The sequence below is a fragment of the Talaromyces marneffei genome, chromosome 1 (genome assembly GCF_009556855.1).
Source record: "Talaromyces marneffei chromosome 1, complete sequence".
NCBI lineage: Eukaryota > Fungi > Ascomycota > Eurotiomycetes > Eurotiales > Trichocomaceae > Talaromyces > Talaromyces marneffei.
Window position 1 is genome coordinate 5,063,023 of NC_072348.1, and position 15,856 is coordinate 5,078,878.

At 47.2% G+C, this 15,856-nt stretch overlaps 7 protein-coding genes across 7 annotated transcripts; 4 read left to right on the forward strand and 3 right to left on the reverse strand.

Moving 5' to 3' along the window:
• Positions 1 to 2,230: 2,230 nt before the first annotated feature.
• EYB26_001863 (uncharacterized protein) lies at positions 2,231 to 4,256 on the forward strand (the record flags this gene model as incomplete). The annotated part of the gene is made up of 6 exons (XM_054261171.1): positions 2,231 to 2,395; positions 2,463 to 2,589; positions 2,652 to 2,765; positions 2,817 to 3,062; positions 3,115 to 3,864; positions 3,925 to 4,256. 6 exons carry the CDS (start codon positions 2,231 to 2,233, stop codon positions 4,254 to 4,256), a joined length of 1,734 nt encoding a protein of 577 aa, XP_054117146.1.
• Positions 4,257 to 4,774: 518 nt separating this feature from the next.
• EYB26_001864 (uncharacterized protein) lies at positions 4,775 to 5,518 on the forward strand (the record flags this gene model as incomplete). The annotated part of the gene is made up of 1 exon (XM_054261172.1): positions 4,775 to 5,518. The coding sequence occupies one exon, from the start codon at positions 4,775 to 4,777 to the stop codon at positions 5,516 to 5,518; it is 744 nt and encodes a 247-aa protein (XP_054117147.1).
• Positions 5,519 to 6,294: 776 nt separating this feature from the next.
• Positions 6,295 to 9,874, reverse strand: EYB26_001865 (uncharacterized protein; the record flags this gene model as incomplete). Its single annotated transcript, XM_054261173.1, has 6 exons — positions 6,295 to 6,677; positions 6,742 to 7,058; positions 7,124 to 8,632; positions 8,679 to 9,631; positions 9,692 to 9,712; positions 9,812 to 9,874. The coding sequence occupies 6 exons, from the start codon at positions 9,872 to 9,874 to the stop codon at positions 6,295 to 6,297; spliced, it is 3,246 nt and encodes a 1,081-aa protein (XP_054117148.1).
• Positions 9,875 to 10,322: 448 nt separating this feature from the next.
• Positions 10,323 to 10,882, reverse strand: EYB26_001866 (uncharacterized protein; the record flags this gene model as incomplete). Its single annotated transcript, XM_054261174.1, has 2 exons — positions 10,323 to 10,804; positions 10,852 to 10,882. 2 exons carry the CDS (start codon positions 10,880 to 10,882, stop codon positions 10,323 to 10,325), a joined length of 513 nt encoding a protein of 170 aa, XP_054117149.1.
• Positions 10,883 to 11,082: 200 nt separating this feature from the next.
• EYB26_001867 (uncharacterized protein) lies at positions 11,083 to 12,876 on the forward strand (the record flags this gene model as incomplete). Its single annotated transcript, XM_054261175.1, has 5 exons — positions 11,083 to 11,239; positions 11,298 to 11,342; positions 11,404 to 11,845; positions 11,895 to 12,358; positions 12,413 to 12,876. 5 exons carry the CDS (start codon positions 11,083 to 11,085, stop codon positions 12,874 to 12,876), a joined length of 1,572 nt encoding a protein of 523 aa, XP_054117150.1.
• Positions 12,877 to 13,462: 586 nt separating this feature from the next.
• On the forward strand, positions 13,463 to 14,684 carry EYB26_001868 (uncharacterized protein; the record flags this gene model as incomplete). Its single annotated transcript, XM_054261176.1, has 3 exons — positions 13,463 to 13,510; positions 13,599 to 14,486; positions 14,541 to 14,684. The coding sequence occupies 3 exons, from the start codon at positions 13,463 to 13,465 to the stop codon at positions 14,682 to 14,684; spliced, it is 1,080 nt and encodes a 359-aa protein (XP_054117151.1).
• A 420-nt stretch (positions 14,685 to 15,104) lies between these two features.
• Positions 15,105 to 15,632, reverse strand: EYB26_001869 (uncharacterized protein; the record flags this gene model as incomplete). The annotated part of the gene is made up of 3 exons (XM_054261177.1): positions 15,105 to 15,396; positions 15,455 to 15,537; positions 15,594 to 15,632. 3 exons carry the CDS (start codon positions 15,630 to 15,632, stop codon positions 15,105 to 15,107), a joined length of 414 nt encoding a protein of 137 aa, XP_054117152.1.
• Between the last annotated feature and the right edge of the window lie 224 nt (positions 15,633 to 15,856).

The following is a 15,856-nucleotide window of genomic DNA, read 5'->3' on the forward strand; positions in this document are numbered from 1 at the left end:
AGAGCTCGGAGAATATAAAAGAACATAAACAATGTGCAGGACGGTCAAAGGGCGAAAGAATGCTCGGCTTGATCTCGAGGCAATCCAGACTAACACATCCCCGATGCCGATGGCGGCGAAGGTGTAGCTAAAACGTGAAAGCAACCAAAATTGAAAAGGCATCATGAGATGGGATTAGACCCACAAGGGGGCCTCGTGCGTTCTGTATTTGTAATACGCAAGTCTTGTACTAACTTAACTAGTCTAATCCTGTACCGTCATAACAGTGATACCACTCTTTCTCTCTGAGCTTCTCTGGCCAGTAACAACAACAATAATGGTAACAGCAAGTATAGTTGTGAGAAGCAGTTGGCAGAAGCACATGAACTCTGAGTATGCTCCGTACGTACTATCCAAATCCCTTCATTTCAAACATGCAGAGATGGGCATATTCACGTGTTCCATCGAAGACTCTGCGGGGTCGAAGTCTGGGGTGGCGAATTTGCCAATAGGAGGCTCGCCAGCCATGCATAGCATGTCTGCTATGGATTTAGATCACGATGTGTATGTAGTATGTATGTACTATGTACTATGTACTGGTGGCCACTGGTTAGATACTCGGACATTGCTAGCGAGCAAGCATTCCATCCAGTCCAATAAAATTGGAATCAGTGATTCCCGAGTTCAACCTCCTTCAAGTTCTGATATGAAGGAACCATATTTTTGACTTTCTTGGACTACTTACATAAATACATAGTAGTAACTATGTTCACTAACTAACTTAACTAATATTTTACTGCGTAGGTCACAACGGTGTGGTGGTGAGCATGCAGTGGCAAGTATGCTCCAGACCGACCTGCTCCACTCGTATTGTACGTATTGAAAACAACGAACCTGCATCGCAGCGCAACATTAAGGAAGATGTCCCTGGGTGCGGTATCGTACATTGGCCTGAGGTAAGTGGTATACTACAAGTAAGTTATGGAGTAAAGGCAGGATACGTCGATTGGACGATTTTCCAACAGCATGTACTCCGTACGACCATCTAAATAGTATAAGTTACCTAAAGTACCTAGTACAGCGCTACAGGACACATGCCATGTCCGCCAATCAGAGGAGAGATCGGCAGTTCCAATCGGAGCTACCTAATTGGTCAGTGGCTGTCACTACTAAGTTACTACATTATGATCTCAGCTTTCTCTTCTCACAACTCGAGCTTATTCAAGAATATCGAGACCTGCCAGGTAGAGGAATGACTGTGTTCGGCACCATGTCTTGCTCATGATCTTTCAGGATTAGGACATCCTTGCTGTGTTACCTAACTACCTCGTATTCACAGAGAATACGTAGCTGTCATGGCGTTGCTGGGCGGACGACATACTACTCTGTATATAGTAAACAACACGACCGCCGCATGTCTATTTGATACATCAAAAGCGTCTTGGTCGGACAGCTTTGCGATTGGATTCGATTGTATCTATTCACTTATTCCCGGGCCGAGTTTTATCACTGCCTCCTCGTAACTGCCGTTCTTTGCTTTCTGTAAGCAGCAGCTGTTCGGCATGTCGATTCATCATTCGGTACAGATACCGATCACGACGCTGAGCTCGATGTCGATAGGCTTCGTAGGCGATAGCTAGACCGATATATATTCTGATTGTCGAATCTCCCATTTTAATAACATCTATCAAAAGGCTCTTAAATAAACAAGTTCCAGATCTAAACGCATAACTAAGGATCAGGGTTAATGGATGCCGGGATAGCAAGCTCGGCGGGACGAAACTTGGGCTGACCTTAGCTGCTTGAATCACAAGCACATCTCCCTGAGACTCCCTCCAGTAGCTGCCCACCTGAACCAACCACATCCACCACCACCATCGTCACCACCACCACCACTACCTTGTTGATATCGCACCCATCTCCTATCGGAATCGCTCTATTTTAGTATCCTTGTTTCAGTCGGTCTCTCTTCCGATAAGCGACTCTATCCGTCTTAGCACCACAAATCACGCGCCGCCCTCAGTCTTCGTCGATCACTCCGAACCTCCCTAGATCCTACTCTAATCACTACCATCACTACATTCGTTCAGTAATGATCCCGCTCTAGACAAGCTCTTCCATCCTTGTATTATCTACGCACATCAACTAGGGTCTCGCGATACCTCATCCCCGTCGCTGCCTAAGCTCTTCTTTTGACGGCCACTCCTCCTGTGCGGGTCCCTTCGTCAGGGTCCGGGGGAACTGCCTAGTGATGGAGAACGCCTGCTTTGCTTGTTTTTCAGCTATCGACCGCTGGTGTCATATATCCGCCTGTTTAGGCTCGTTCGGGGGCCATTCAAGAGACGGCATCTATGAAACTATTCTACAGGATAGTGAGCGAGAGGCGGTGGCCGATTTGTTACAGTATCTTGAAAATGTAGGCTCAACGCTCAGCAGTTTTTTTTTTCTATAAAAGAGTTCCTACTGACTATCGGATGTTACAGCGAACGGAAACTGACTTAGACTTCTTCTCTGGCGAACCACTCCGGGCTCTTACTACATTGGTGGAGTCAAATAATATTGATTTGCAACGAAGTGCTAGCTTGACTTTTGCCGAAATCACAGAACAAGGTTTGCGATTGGTTATGGCGAGCATGTGAAGAGAGAACATACTAACTTGTTACGAATGACAGATGTTCGAGAAGTAAATCGAGACACCCTCGAGCCCATCCTCAAATTGCTCCAAAGTCCCGATATCGAAGTCCAACGAGCCGCAAGCGCAGCGCTAGGAAACCTTGCCGTGAACAGTACGATTTCAATTTCTAAACAATTGTTAGATGCTCGCTAACAGTATGCAGCGGAAAACAAGGCGCTTATCGTGAACCTGGGCGGTCTTCCACCTTTGATTAAACAAATGCAGTCTCCCAATGTCGAGGTTCAGTGCAACGCCGTTGGTTGCATTACGAATTTAGCGACTCATGAAGAGAACAAGTCGAAGATCGCCAGGTCCGGCGCTCTCGGACCCTTGACAAAGTTGGCCAAGTCCAAGGACATGCGAGTCCAACGAAATGCCACCGGAGCTTTATTAAACATGACCCATTCTGGTAGGTTGATGTGCCGAGTATCTCCTTTGGTGTGCGTACTGATTATTTGCAGATGATAACCGCCAACAACTGGTCAATGCCGGTGCCATCCCCGTTCTAGTACATCTACTTGCTTCGGAAGATGTTGATGTACAATATTACTGCACAACGGCTCTCAGCAACATCGCTGTCGATGCTGCCAATAGAAAACGACTAGCACAGACCGAATCTCGCTTGGTACAATCTCTGGTACAGTTGATGGATTCTTCAACTCCAAAAGTACAGTGCCAAGCTGCTCTTGCTCTGCGAAATCTAGCATCCGATGAGAAATACCAGCTCGAAATAGTCCGCGCAAAGGGCTTGCCTCCTCTACTACGCCTTCTCCAATCGTCATACCTTCCGCTTATCCTTTCTGCCGTCGCTTGCATCCGAAATATATCTATACACCCCCTCAATGAATCTCCTATCATCGATGCCGGATTTCTGAAACCACTGGTCGATCTCTTAGGTTCGAAGGATAGCGAAGAGATCCAATGCCATGCTATTTCGACGTTGCGAAATCTAGCAGCTAGCTCTGACCGCAATAAAGAGCTTGTCCTTCAAGCCGGCGCTGTTCAGAAATGCAAGGATCTTGTCCTTAACGTTCCTGTCATTGTTCAGTCAGAGATGACTGCTGCCATCGCCGTCCTTGCACTTAGTGATGAACTCAAACCTCAACTTCTCAACCTCGGCGTCTTTGATGTTTTGATTCCACTTACTGCATGCGACAGTATTGAAGTTCAAGGTAATAGTGCTGCAGCGTTAGGAAATTTGTCCTCTAAGGGTAAGATAATGGTTCATGAATTCGTGCTGTCTGTGACCACCTGCTAATAATTTTCAATAGTTGGAGATTATTCCATCTTTATTCAGGACTGGACGGAACCTGAAGGAGGATTCCACGGTTATCTCATTCGATTCCTGGATAGTGGAGATCCTACTTTCCAGCACATCGCCATCTGGACACTGTTACAATTACTAGAGTCGGAAGACTCCAAACTCATTGACCTAATCGCCAATTCAGAGGACATTATGAACCTAGTGAAACGAATCTCAGACCGAAACCTCGACTCCGACGACGAGGAGGTAGACGAGGGAGAAATGGAGGTTGTCGCACTAGCTCGACGATGTCTCGAAATCCTCGGCAAAGGGCCTAAGCAGACGCTGGTCGAAGGATAAATTGCATGCAACCAACTCCCCTACTCTTTCATTTGACTTCATCTTAAACACCGACTGCCTCCATGGCACTTTGTTCAGGTGTATTCTTTTCTTTCTCTCTTCTTTTGCGACTTTCCCTTTTGTCTCATGAACATTCATACGGTGACTTATATTGCATCTTGTTTATAGCGTCTTTGGCTGGGCTGAGCACTGAGTCTTGTTGTCTTGTCGCCTGCTTTGCATCTCTTTTTGTCCTTGTGGACGAGTTTATACTGTATTAGAATTGCGCTACTAGTCGTTGTAATAATGAGATACCTTTACGTATAGTCTGAATATGACTTGATCAGTTATTCCTTTTCATGTTGTTCATAGTATGTAGTTTTGTTGATATCGGCTGTGGTTGGCTGAGAGAGCTGTAGACCCGCACGAGAAATTCCCCACATTTGCAGCTTATTTTATTTTCTCTTCATCTTGGACTTCAACAAAAATAGCGAATTCCAAACACTGCTCACTTCAACGTTCTCTCATAGAGAATAATCATGGAGAATCCCCTACCAACGCTCGCCGTACCAGGCCAGCAACTAGCTACAACATCAACATACCTCCCCGGTGCCGGCACCCACGTCCAGAATGGAATCATCTGTGCCTCCATCCCAGGCCCAGTATTCGTCGAACAACTTCCAGGACAGACCAAATCGAAAGCCTCGAAATCGATATTGAGCGTCTTGCGCTCTGGCGTGGGTAACATTGGACCTAATGGCGTCATACAAAAAGCACCAGCTGCGACTACCACGACGACAGTGGCAGGAACAAAAAAGCCCAAATACAACACCCTACCTGCCGTCGACTCAGTAGTCCTTGCGCGCGTCACGCGTGTCCAAAAGCGACAGGTTATGCTTTCTATTCTAGTCGTCCTAGATGACGCCTCGACCTCCGACAACGACAACATCGCCGCCATTCTGACCTCGGCCGCCAACCCCGAAAACCAAAGCACCTCGGACGAACTACGCTTCCAAGCCCTGATCCGCAAAGAAGATGTGCGCGCAGTGGAGAAGGATCGTGTTGTGTTAGAGGAAATGTTTCGTGTAGGTGATGTGGTGCGTGGTAGTATTATATCGTTGGGTGATCAGAGTTTTTATTATTTGACGACTGCACGCAACGACCTAGGTGTTGTTATGGCGAGAAGTGACGCAGGGAATATGATGTTTCCTGTTAGTTGGAAGGAGATGAAGGATCCGGTGACGGGGGCGTCGGAGTCGAGGAAGGTTGCAAGGCCTTTTTGATCTGTCGGCATACTGCACGTCGAAATTTTCATTCATTATGGACTAGGGATGTTATATTCCACTACGTCTATCCATCATCTGAGTCAAGCTGAGACCGAGTCGACTTCTATGAGAGAATTCGTCGGACGTCAGGTTTGAAGCAGCATGGCAGTCCATGCCTTACTCAGCATCTGATTTCTGTAGCATCGGCTTTGCTGCACATGCCCGACGGTCTTACTTACGGGCATATATCGAAACCGGATTCGCCAGTGCCCACCAAGCTCCTACATTACTATGATCGAGTCGAGCTAGATCCAGACCCAGAACGTCGCATGACGTACCAGCTGCCTACGCGGTTCTGCCCGTTCGGCAATGCAAAGATATTAGAGCAATCACATTGCTCACACCACACATCTATTCAGGAAGTATAGATACCCAATATACAAATATTTCCCCTAGGATCCCTTTTGCATAGCCTCTCGTTCTGTCTTTGAACAACCTCTTCAGTATACATGGCCTCGACCTTTCAGTGTCAGTCTGTGTTTGTCATTAGAGGGATATTGAACCAAAGTCCTCTTTCGGGAGTATCTATGAGAATAGATATTCCTTTCCTAGTCTCCTTTATTCACGCAGGAGGTTTGGGATTGTATAAAAGGGGGAACATTTCGTATAAACCAGTAACTCATGCCAATAGATTTCTCCACTAATGCAAAATACTATAAACAAACTCCATTTTATCTTTCTATACCCCTTTAACAATGCAACCTCCTAATCAATTCAATGCCGACTTTTCGAAACTACCGCTTCAGCGTCTTCTGTTTCTCTGCATCCTTGATCAACTTCTTCCCCGCCACGAACAACCCCTTCCTCGTCCTCACGGCATCCATATACCTCTTCGCCACGTTCTCGCGGTCAGCCAACTCACCCAAATCCTCCAATTCTTCTTCCGTCGCGGGGACCCAAAACGGGTCTTCGTCGAGCGCCTCAAATCCTGCAAAAATGAGTTGTGGTGATGCGGCGCCCGAGGTTCGTTTACGGATTTCGTCGGCGAAGCCAAATGATTCGGCTACGGGCAACAACGAAAGGATGGTGAAGAAGGGCGTTCCTTCTTTCATGGTTTCGGAGAGGATGCGTCCGCGTCGTCGGGTTATGACGCCGTAGACTCGGCCTAGGACTTCGGCTGTTTGAATCGTTAGCATCGTATACACTTGGATGGTTTGAGATGGTGGGGGCAGGGAGCTTACTTGATGCTTGGATCTCGCAACTGTACATTGCGAGTAGGATCCGGGGACTCCAGTCCAGGAATCCTTGCGATACTGAATCGCGCACGATCCGGATTGCTTCACCCGTCAACCGACCAAAGTCAATTGCATCTTCGTTCTCGACTTGAAGGGCTATATCCTCGAGGACAACCGCGATGCCTTGGACAGGTTCCTGGCACAGAGGACCTTGTCCAGTGCCCAATTGGAATGCGTAGACGATCTTATCAGAGAGATCGCGAATGGTGATTTCTTGTCGACTGAGTTGGCCGTTGTGAGTGCTTCTTTGTTCCTCGGACAAACTTGAAAGCACAGTTAGTCAGCTATTCTCGCATATATGACCAAAGATGAAAGGGTATGTACTCACAATTTATCACTAGCATTGGCGGTAGTAGCATCAATCAACAAATTCGGACCTATCCGTCGTGGACCAAATGATATAATCTTCTCTACCGTATCTGCATTGATATTCTCATACTTCGACTTCGCAAGCAATTTTCGTAATTCTTGCTTGAATTCAGCTATCGAGAGAACATTCGTTTCGAGGGATTCCGCTTCCTCCACTTCTCTGTTTTCAATTTCTTCACCGGCTTCTTCTGCATCTCTAGTCTTCTCGTCCACCTTTTCCCTCTTTTCGGATTGGAGTCGTTTTATAGTTCCGGCATGTTTTGTCAAGAATTCGGCGACTTCTGTTGGAAGAGGTAGTACACGCAGTTTGATCGTCAATTGTTTCGACGGCGACACGGTCAACACACCCCCCCGTCCCAAGTCCGGGTTCTTGGGGGGTGCTATTTCACTAGTACTAACGATGCTCTCGCGGAATGGCACAATCATCTCACCAGCTTGGATTTCACATTTCGCGAACCGTTCACGGAGATCTTTCAGACATCGCTCCAAGTGTAATTCACCTGCTGTCAATATCACATGTTCACCGTTCGGTAGAACTTCATATTGTGCGCATGGATCACTTTGTTCCAATAACTTCAACCCGTTGATCATCTTGTTGAGATCTGCTGGGTTTGCTGGTTCCAGAGCAACTCGGACGATTGGGGGACTTGACATGGATACACTGGCCAAGTTGATACTGCCCTCCAACTGGCTACATAATGTGCCTGTCTTGAGGATATGTCCAGCTAGTCCCTCCACTCCAAAGACTACACCAGCAGGTACTGACTTGAGAGGCTCTAGACTTCGGCCCATGAGCAAATATAAGTTTGTGATGGTGACCTTCATAGGCTCTGGGCTAGCATGTGGGTTTGCTGGTGAGAATTTAGGAGCCAGAACATATAACGAATCACCAACGTTCAATGTTCCCGAATACAATCTAGCAAAACCGATGAGATGCTCTTTGTCCACCTTTTCTTCTGTCTTGCCTTCTTGGTCGTCTAGGCTTGTGTTCGCAAGTGCCGACGTGACTCGGCTAAAGTCATCGCCCTGCTCATTAGCCTCTGCCTGCAGCTTTGCAATCTCGTCTCGCTTCTTTCGCGCCAACTCTCGAGCTTCATCGGCAGTTAATGTTGTCCCTGCTCGTTTGGTGTTTTGCGGCATCTCGCTTTCGGGTATTGCTACCATTTTGCTGACATAGGCTACAACAGGAGCATCCGGGCCAGTCTTGAACTCGATCATGGCATCCTTGATCTTCTGGTCGACAAAGTCAGAGGCAGGTGAGTTTTTGATCAATTCAGGAAGTCTGTCGGCCTGCGCTGTTCGAGGACTGGGAAGGTATTCCATCACGGATACAAGCACAGCTGTAGACAGTGGCAGCCATGATGAGAAGAGCGCTAACAATATGTTTCTGGATTCTCTAGATCGAAGCACATGAGGTGGGAGTGTGATGTTTAATGACTTCGTAATCTTCTCCAGCATTACAGGGTCACTAAGCCAGTTAGTATATATCAATCATGCGGCTTCCAGGCACTTACCCCTTTCCTTTCCCACCGCCAGTCGTGGCCTGATATGCTGCCCAAACACTATCCAATACCAGCTGGACAAACATAGGCTTCAGAGCCCGTCCTTTGAGATGTTTCGAGCTCAAGACTCGCTTCGTCTTCGGATCTAGGTAAAAGTCCCCCCAAAGCACCTTCTCAAGTGATGACCGTTTAATTCCAAGCTTCTTTTCATACAACCCTGCAAATTGCCTGACCGTAAAAGCCCAGCCGTCTGTGGCACTGCAGAATATCACGTTGTTTTTCTCGGGTGCGAAGTATAAATCTTCATCGTCTTTCTCTTCGAACTCTTCCAGGTCTGTACCAGCATGGGAAGCTGTGCCATCTGTATCGTCTGCAGAAGTTTTCTTTGCTTGATCTTTATCTTTCGCCGCTGCAGCATTGACACGTTCTTCCATGCGTTCTCGCCAGAGAAGATCCTCTTCCATACGCTCTCCTTGATAAAAACTACCAATAACAGCATTAACCTGCTCAAGAAGTTTGCTCAAATGCGAATAGGCCTCTGCAGGACTCATCTGGAGTTCCGTTATAAGTCGGTCCATCTTATTGATAACGAGTAGCGGCTTCAATTTCTCAACCCATGTCTGGCGCAAAACGGTCACGGTCTGACTACACACACCCTCGACAGCGTCCACCAGAACGAGTGCTCCATCACACAGTCTCGATGCAGTGGAGACTTCGCTACTGAAGTCGATATGGCCCGGCGAGTCAATCAAGTTTATCAGGTATTCCTTCGTCTCTGGTGCGGCGTCGGGTGCTGGTCTTCGTAACATCGAGAAGTATAGTGAGATGGCGGATGACTCCATCGTAATACCGCGGAGTTGTTCATCTGGCCGCGAGTCGAGGTAGCGGATCTTACCCGCCAGTTTCGGCGAGATGATGCCATTCGTCGCGATGAGGCTATCTGTGAGGGATGTTTTGCCATGGTCCTGCGACGATTAGCTATATTCAAGTCAAAGACCTGGTATTGGCCGGGCGATAGAACTCACGACGTGTGCAAGAATACATATCTGGTTAACCAAAAAAGTCAAGTTAGTAAGTCATTCATACTATTGCGGCGAAAAAGCAAGATAAGGCACGCTTTGTAACTTGTGGAAGGAGGTTCGTACATTCCGGATGTCATCTGCTTTGCGCTGCAGACGCACCAGATCATCGACGTTGACCACGGGCATCTTGATCAGCGTCTTGACCTTGATAAGCAATTCCTATTGCTTATTCCCTGGAAAGTCTGATCAAAAAAGACGACGTCGCGTCCTTGAGCTTATTGGCGGGGCGGCCTGGAGGAAATAAATAGCGGGGAAATTTTTATATCGTTAGGCCCCTCCGAGAAGAGGCAAGAAAGAGCAATTATGACTCTTATGCGGTAATGTAATCTCGTCTTTCTAATACGAAAAAATCATCAATATACATTCGTCCGTGAAGATGCTTGGATTCCCAAGTTTTCCCTCTGTCCGGGTTCCTTGAACAGAGGCAGGAAAGAGTGTAAAAAAGCATCAAAATATTTCTACGAGCATTACATCATACATCATTACATTTACGGAAGGCCGCAACGACTCATTTTGACCGCGTATGACCAGCCAGCAGATACTTGCTCCCTCTGACAATGGTATCATTGCATACTCATTCTGGCTCGTCAAAGGACAATTTGATCTTCTTCCTTTTCGCATTCGGTTTGGCACTGGATTTTGACGTCGCTGAACTGTCCTTGCTCCGCGACCCGTCCTCCGCAACGTCGTCCTCTTGGATGACTTTGGCTTTTCTTCGTTTCTTCTGGGTACCGATCTCGGCTAGATTCTGTTGAGTTTTTGTCTCGTCGCCAGCGGCCTGTTCTGTAGCTTTGGAATCTGCAGCATCTGTCGATTCCTCTAATCCTTTCTCGTCCTGGTCGGTGCTCTCGTCTTTGCCTTCAGTGCCGTTCACTAGTTGTTCGTAGTCCTCTTTTGATATAGTTTCATTTGTCTCCTCATCTACGTAGACAGGCGCATCGTCATCGTCGTTGTCTTTTGGCTTGCGCGGACGTGGTACGGGTCGTTCATGGCGTACATTATCAGCTCCGCCGTATTGATCTCGAAGTTTGCGCAAGAATGCGGGTTCGCTTCGGTCTGTGAAAACTGTCAGGTGCGGTAGATGGAGATAGCAGGCGACAGACCATAGCTTAGATTTTTCGCATTGAAAGCCATGCTTGAATGGCAAGCACGAAGGCGTATATGTAGTTGTCGTATTACTCGCGTGACAATGATTGCTGATGAATTTCGGAAGTTCTCCCGAAATTAAGGCATTGCGTTCAACTCAAATATTCTGAAGGTGAGGAATATGTAAGTAAAAAGCTAGCAAGTAAAATTAGAGAGAAAGATCAGTACCTTTAAGAGCGAGTGAAAGGATGAACAAGGAAGTTGTAGGGCGGCAAGGCTGCCGAATCAGAAGGCGCGCTGGCAGGACCCATCTAAAAGTCGAGAAGAGCTTCAAACCACCAGCTTCACGTCGAGCCGCAAAGAATTCCACCATCCTCCACCAGTCCTCTACCATGCTTTGTGCCAGTAAGTTTAACTATCATTGATGGCCCGATGAGCTCGTTACTAATTGTGTTCTGAAAAGTCTCCGGAGAAGCACCACAGGTGCCAGTCGTCTCTACGAAAAGTGGTATGTCCACCCTGCGCCGACTACTCGAGGAACATGTTTACCTCATGCTGACTTTGTCTAGGCAACGTCTTTGAAAAGAGACTTATAGAAGCATATATCGCCGAAAATGGAAAGGATCCTGTCACAGGTGAAGACCTATCTGTAGAAGATTTGGTCGAGTTGAAGACCGCACGTGTTGTTCGACCTCGCCCACCCACACTCACCTCGATTCCGTCGCTCCTCGGCGTCTTTCAAGAAGAATGGGATGCTTTGGCATTGGAAACATATACTTTGCGCCAGGCTTTGGTTCAGACCAGACAAGAACTCAGCACAGCTCTATACCAGCATGATGCCGCGGTACGAGTGATTGCGCGATTGACGAAAGAGAGAGATGAGGCCCGCGATACCCTTTCCAAAATATCAGTGGGAACTGCGCGTGCTCCTGCAGGCGGCGATGCTATGCAGGTCGACAGCGCAAAACTACCCGACTCCGTGGTTGCCAAAATTGAAGAAACATACGCCAAGTACGTATACCGCTTTACTCTCGCGAAGCCCCAGCACTAACTATAGTAGACTATCCAAGTCCAGAAGCAAGCGTCCGATCCCAGAAGGCTGGGCAACGAGCGAAGCGATTCAGTCATACAAGCCAACAGTCGGCTCCGAGCCTTTGTATCCTGGAGGCAAGTCGCTCTCAGTGGACTCGACTGGTGATTTGGCATTGATTGGCGGTGTTGATGGTATCGCCGGTGTCTACTCGGTTTCGAAGCAACAAATCATTCAGACTTTTAAAATCGATGCACCTGTAACAGATGCTGTTTTTGCCGGCCCCACGGCCGTCGTTGCTTCTGCATCTGGATCAGTCAAATTCTTCAACAATGGTGCTGAAACCGCCAGCTTTGATTCGCATGCTGGCGAGGCCACTGCAGTTGTCGTGCACCCAGCTGGCGATATTGTTGCATCTGTTGGTGTGGACAAGAGCTATGTCCTATACGACCTGGCGACGTCGTCCGTTGTAACTCAGATTTATGGCAATGCCGGTAAGTGCTGTCTGTTGGTAACTTCTAAATAACATCTTACTTATTTGTTTGTAGGCCTCCTGTCTGCCAAGTTCCACCCTGACGGTCACTTGCTCGCCGTCGGTGGCGCAGACGGTCAAATTCAAGTATACGATGTGAAGTCCGGAGCTGTTGCTGCCAGTTTCCCCATGCAGGCACCTGTCACGAACCTCGAATTTTCCGAGAATGGTTACTTCATGGCCGCAGTAACTCAAAATTCCACAGACATTTCTATTTGGGACTTGCGAAAGTCTAAGCTACACAAGGTACTTGAGACTGGAACTAGGATCAGCACTCTTGCTTGGGACTATACTGGACAATTCCTCCTGAGCGGCGGGCCTAACGGTATCACCGTTCAGCAATATACCAAATCTACAAAGGAGTGGTCAGAGTCTCTGCGCAGCGCTGTACCAGCGGTAGGCGTCGCATGGGGACCATTGGCTCAGAGTGTCTTAACAATCAATGCGGAAGGCGTTCTTAGTGTGTTGAACCAGTCATGATACCTTTTTACCTTTTTCTGAATTGAATTGCTCGGGGGGTTGTACTTTTAGTCTTCTGTTTTTATGGCCGCACTGTTTCTGAAGAATATAAGAAAAAAGCTGGAATCAATTTATTTGTGATACACGAAGCTATACCTGATAAGGATTTTTTTGATGCATTCTTTTTGATGCATTCTGCAAGGAAATCAAGCTGTCCATCTTGTATCCGCTAGCCTCCGAAGAAATACCTAGACGTGTTCTGCAAACCACGGAAATTATCACGTGAATCACAATATCGGACGATTCATCTGATGTCGGCATGACTTCCATTATGTATCACTTTGTTGGCTTGCTAACAAATACATGTCATATGAGCGCTACCACGCTGTCAAAAAGAACCAGCAAAATCACGGAGAATACGCCACTTCCCGACCCAAGCCTGCTTGCCCGCCGGACTTAACCAAACCATACCGTACAACCAACAACCAGCGGATTCGGCCAACCTTTTCTTCGCCTCCTTCCATCGCAAGTCCTCTTCGACTACTTTCTTGTCTCGTAGTCTCTGGGATGGTCTCGGCCATATCCCGTCAAAGGATAGGGTGCTCCTATGAATAACGACCATCAAGTGGAGTTCCTGGCCACCAGGTCCCGCAAGGTATCTTGAATCTCACCGTGGGGCTGTTCAACTGTTCATATCCACGATAACTTGTCAATCATTCTCTAACATGATACTGCCATGCTAGAGACCTCACACCGAAATGTCATTTTCCAACTACCAAAATAGCTCACAATGGCCTCACCGGGGTGAATCTAGTTCCTCTTCATCCACCTCACGTCATAACCATCCTCTTTCCCTCCCGGTGCCACAATCGAGATATCAAGGTCATGGATTTGATTTTCGTCGCCCTATAATGTCATCAACAACACCGTCACGTTCAGAAGAGGTTGTTGACCTGACGAACGAGCCAGATTCACCTCCTGTTCAACTCCCACGCCGCCAACCCTCACGCATTCATTCATCCGACAGCCGTAGGCCAGCACATCATCATCGGCAGCCGAGATTTGGGAGAAATATCATGGAAGATGTTATTGACTTGGAGGAAGAAGAGGAGGGAGAGGGAGAGGACGGCGGTGATGATCAAACCGAGATAATCAATCTTGATCCACCAAGTAGTCCCGAAGTGCAGTTTGTTCGAGCTACAGCACGTCCAGCAGCACGTCCGTCAATGTTTCCTGCCCCGAGTCACTTGCTGGATGTCATCAACTTCCATGCCCAACAAGGGTTCCTTTCTACACAAGAGGCCTTTAGGCAGGAAATCGCTCTTCAAACCCGTCGCATGGGCCGATATCTACCCAATCGACCGAACATGGATGAAATTTTTCTTTCTGGCGATACAAATCGAAATATCGACCTGACCAATGACTTAGACCATCAAGCTCCTAGATTTACCATACATGAACCTCCACCTCCCACGCCACCCCCGTCTTACAAGCCTCCAAGTCCGCCGCCAGAAGGTTTTATAAGAACTGTTGGCGAAGACGACGTTGTTGTATGTCCAAACTGTGATCGAGAGTTGGGAATTGGCGATGGTCCTCGACAACAGATATGGGTTGCCAAAGCTTGTGGCCATGTACGCTACACATTTCAAAACAACATTTTTTGACTTCTGGCTAATTACTTCTAGGTCTACTGTGGTGAATGCACAACCAATCGTTCTAAGAGGAAAAACACAGCTCTCAAAATGACGAAACCTTTCTCTAAGTGCAAAGTTGCTGGTTGTGAGAAGTTGGTTAGTTCGCCAAAATCTATGATTCAGATATATCTGTGATTTCATTTCGTTTGGCGTTTTGGTTTTTATCTTTTTGCAACAAGTCATGGGTTGGAGCTAGCATGGTTCAGGTTTACTTTTTCAGACCGCTCTTTATAGAGTGTGTGTATGCTATTTTTTTCGAGATCTATCATAGATACCCAGTTTTTGATCTCATTTCATACGAATAATTATGATTTTCAGTCCTTGGCCTCAGGAACCTGTAACAATATTTCTAATCCATTTGTAAGAACATATAGATAGGTTTGTATACTAGGATTGTTGAAGATGATTGAATCTTCTCACATTGACCATGAAGGACCGGTATAAGTATGGTGGATATGCAAATATAATATACATGGAAAATAATCCAATCCCAATCAGAACAAAACTCCAGATCTGCGCTGTTATAAATATCAAGACAAGTAGAACCACACACCCTCAAACCATCTTAAGATCACCGTGATACGGTGACCAAATACCTCTGACACTCTCATTGAGACTCGTGACCGGTTTCTTCTGTCTCTTCAACTTTTCACCACTGGCCTGTTTGAGCAAGTTGACCTTTTCCATGATTTCGTCGGGCTTGAAATTGCGAACGCTTATTGCCTTTTCACGGCCGTTTATGTAGTGGCCTCTGACGAAGGGGTGTTTGGCTGGTCGCGGGGAAACGCGGATTTCGATCTGGGGGTTTTCGCGGGCGAAGGCTGGGAGTTCTTCTTTAAGAAAGGAGCTGGTCATAAAATCAGTGACGAGTTTTTCCCGGATGGAAGGGGGCTTTTGGTACGTACAGCATGCCTTTGGAGCTGCCTGCCCAGTCGCAATATGTAAAATCCAATCGCTTGCATTGCAGAATGAATGCCCCGACACCGTTCTAAGAGAGAGCAATTAGCAATGTGCTAGAAAAACAAATCATCGAATGAATCTCACCCTGGCCTGAGCCACAGCCTTTACTCCTCGTACCACCATTATGAGTGCTTGGGTAAATGTGATGGTTTCTTCTGGACAAAGATGTCTCCAACCAAAAAAAGAAGCCGTCCAGAACTAGGCGGCGGCAAAGGAACAGAACGACATTATTGGTTGATCTGGCGGGCGGCTACCCGCGTCTAAATTTATGCAATCTGGGACAGTGACTGCCTTCCCGAGCTGCGACCCATTCCAACGTTGGGTTCATGAAAGAAGCACCTCGGCTT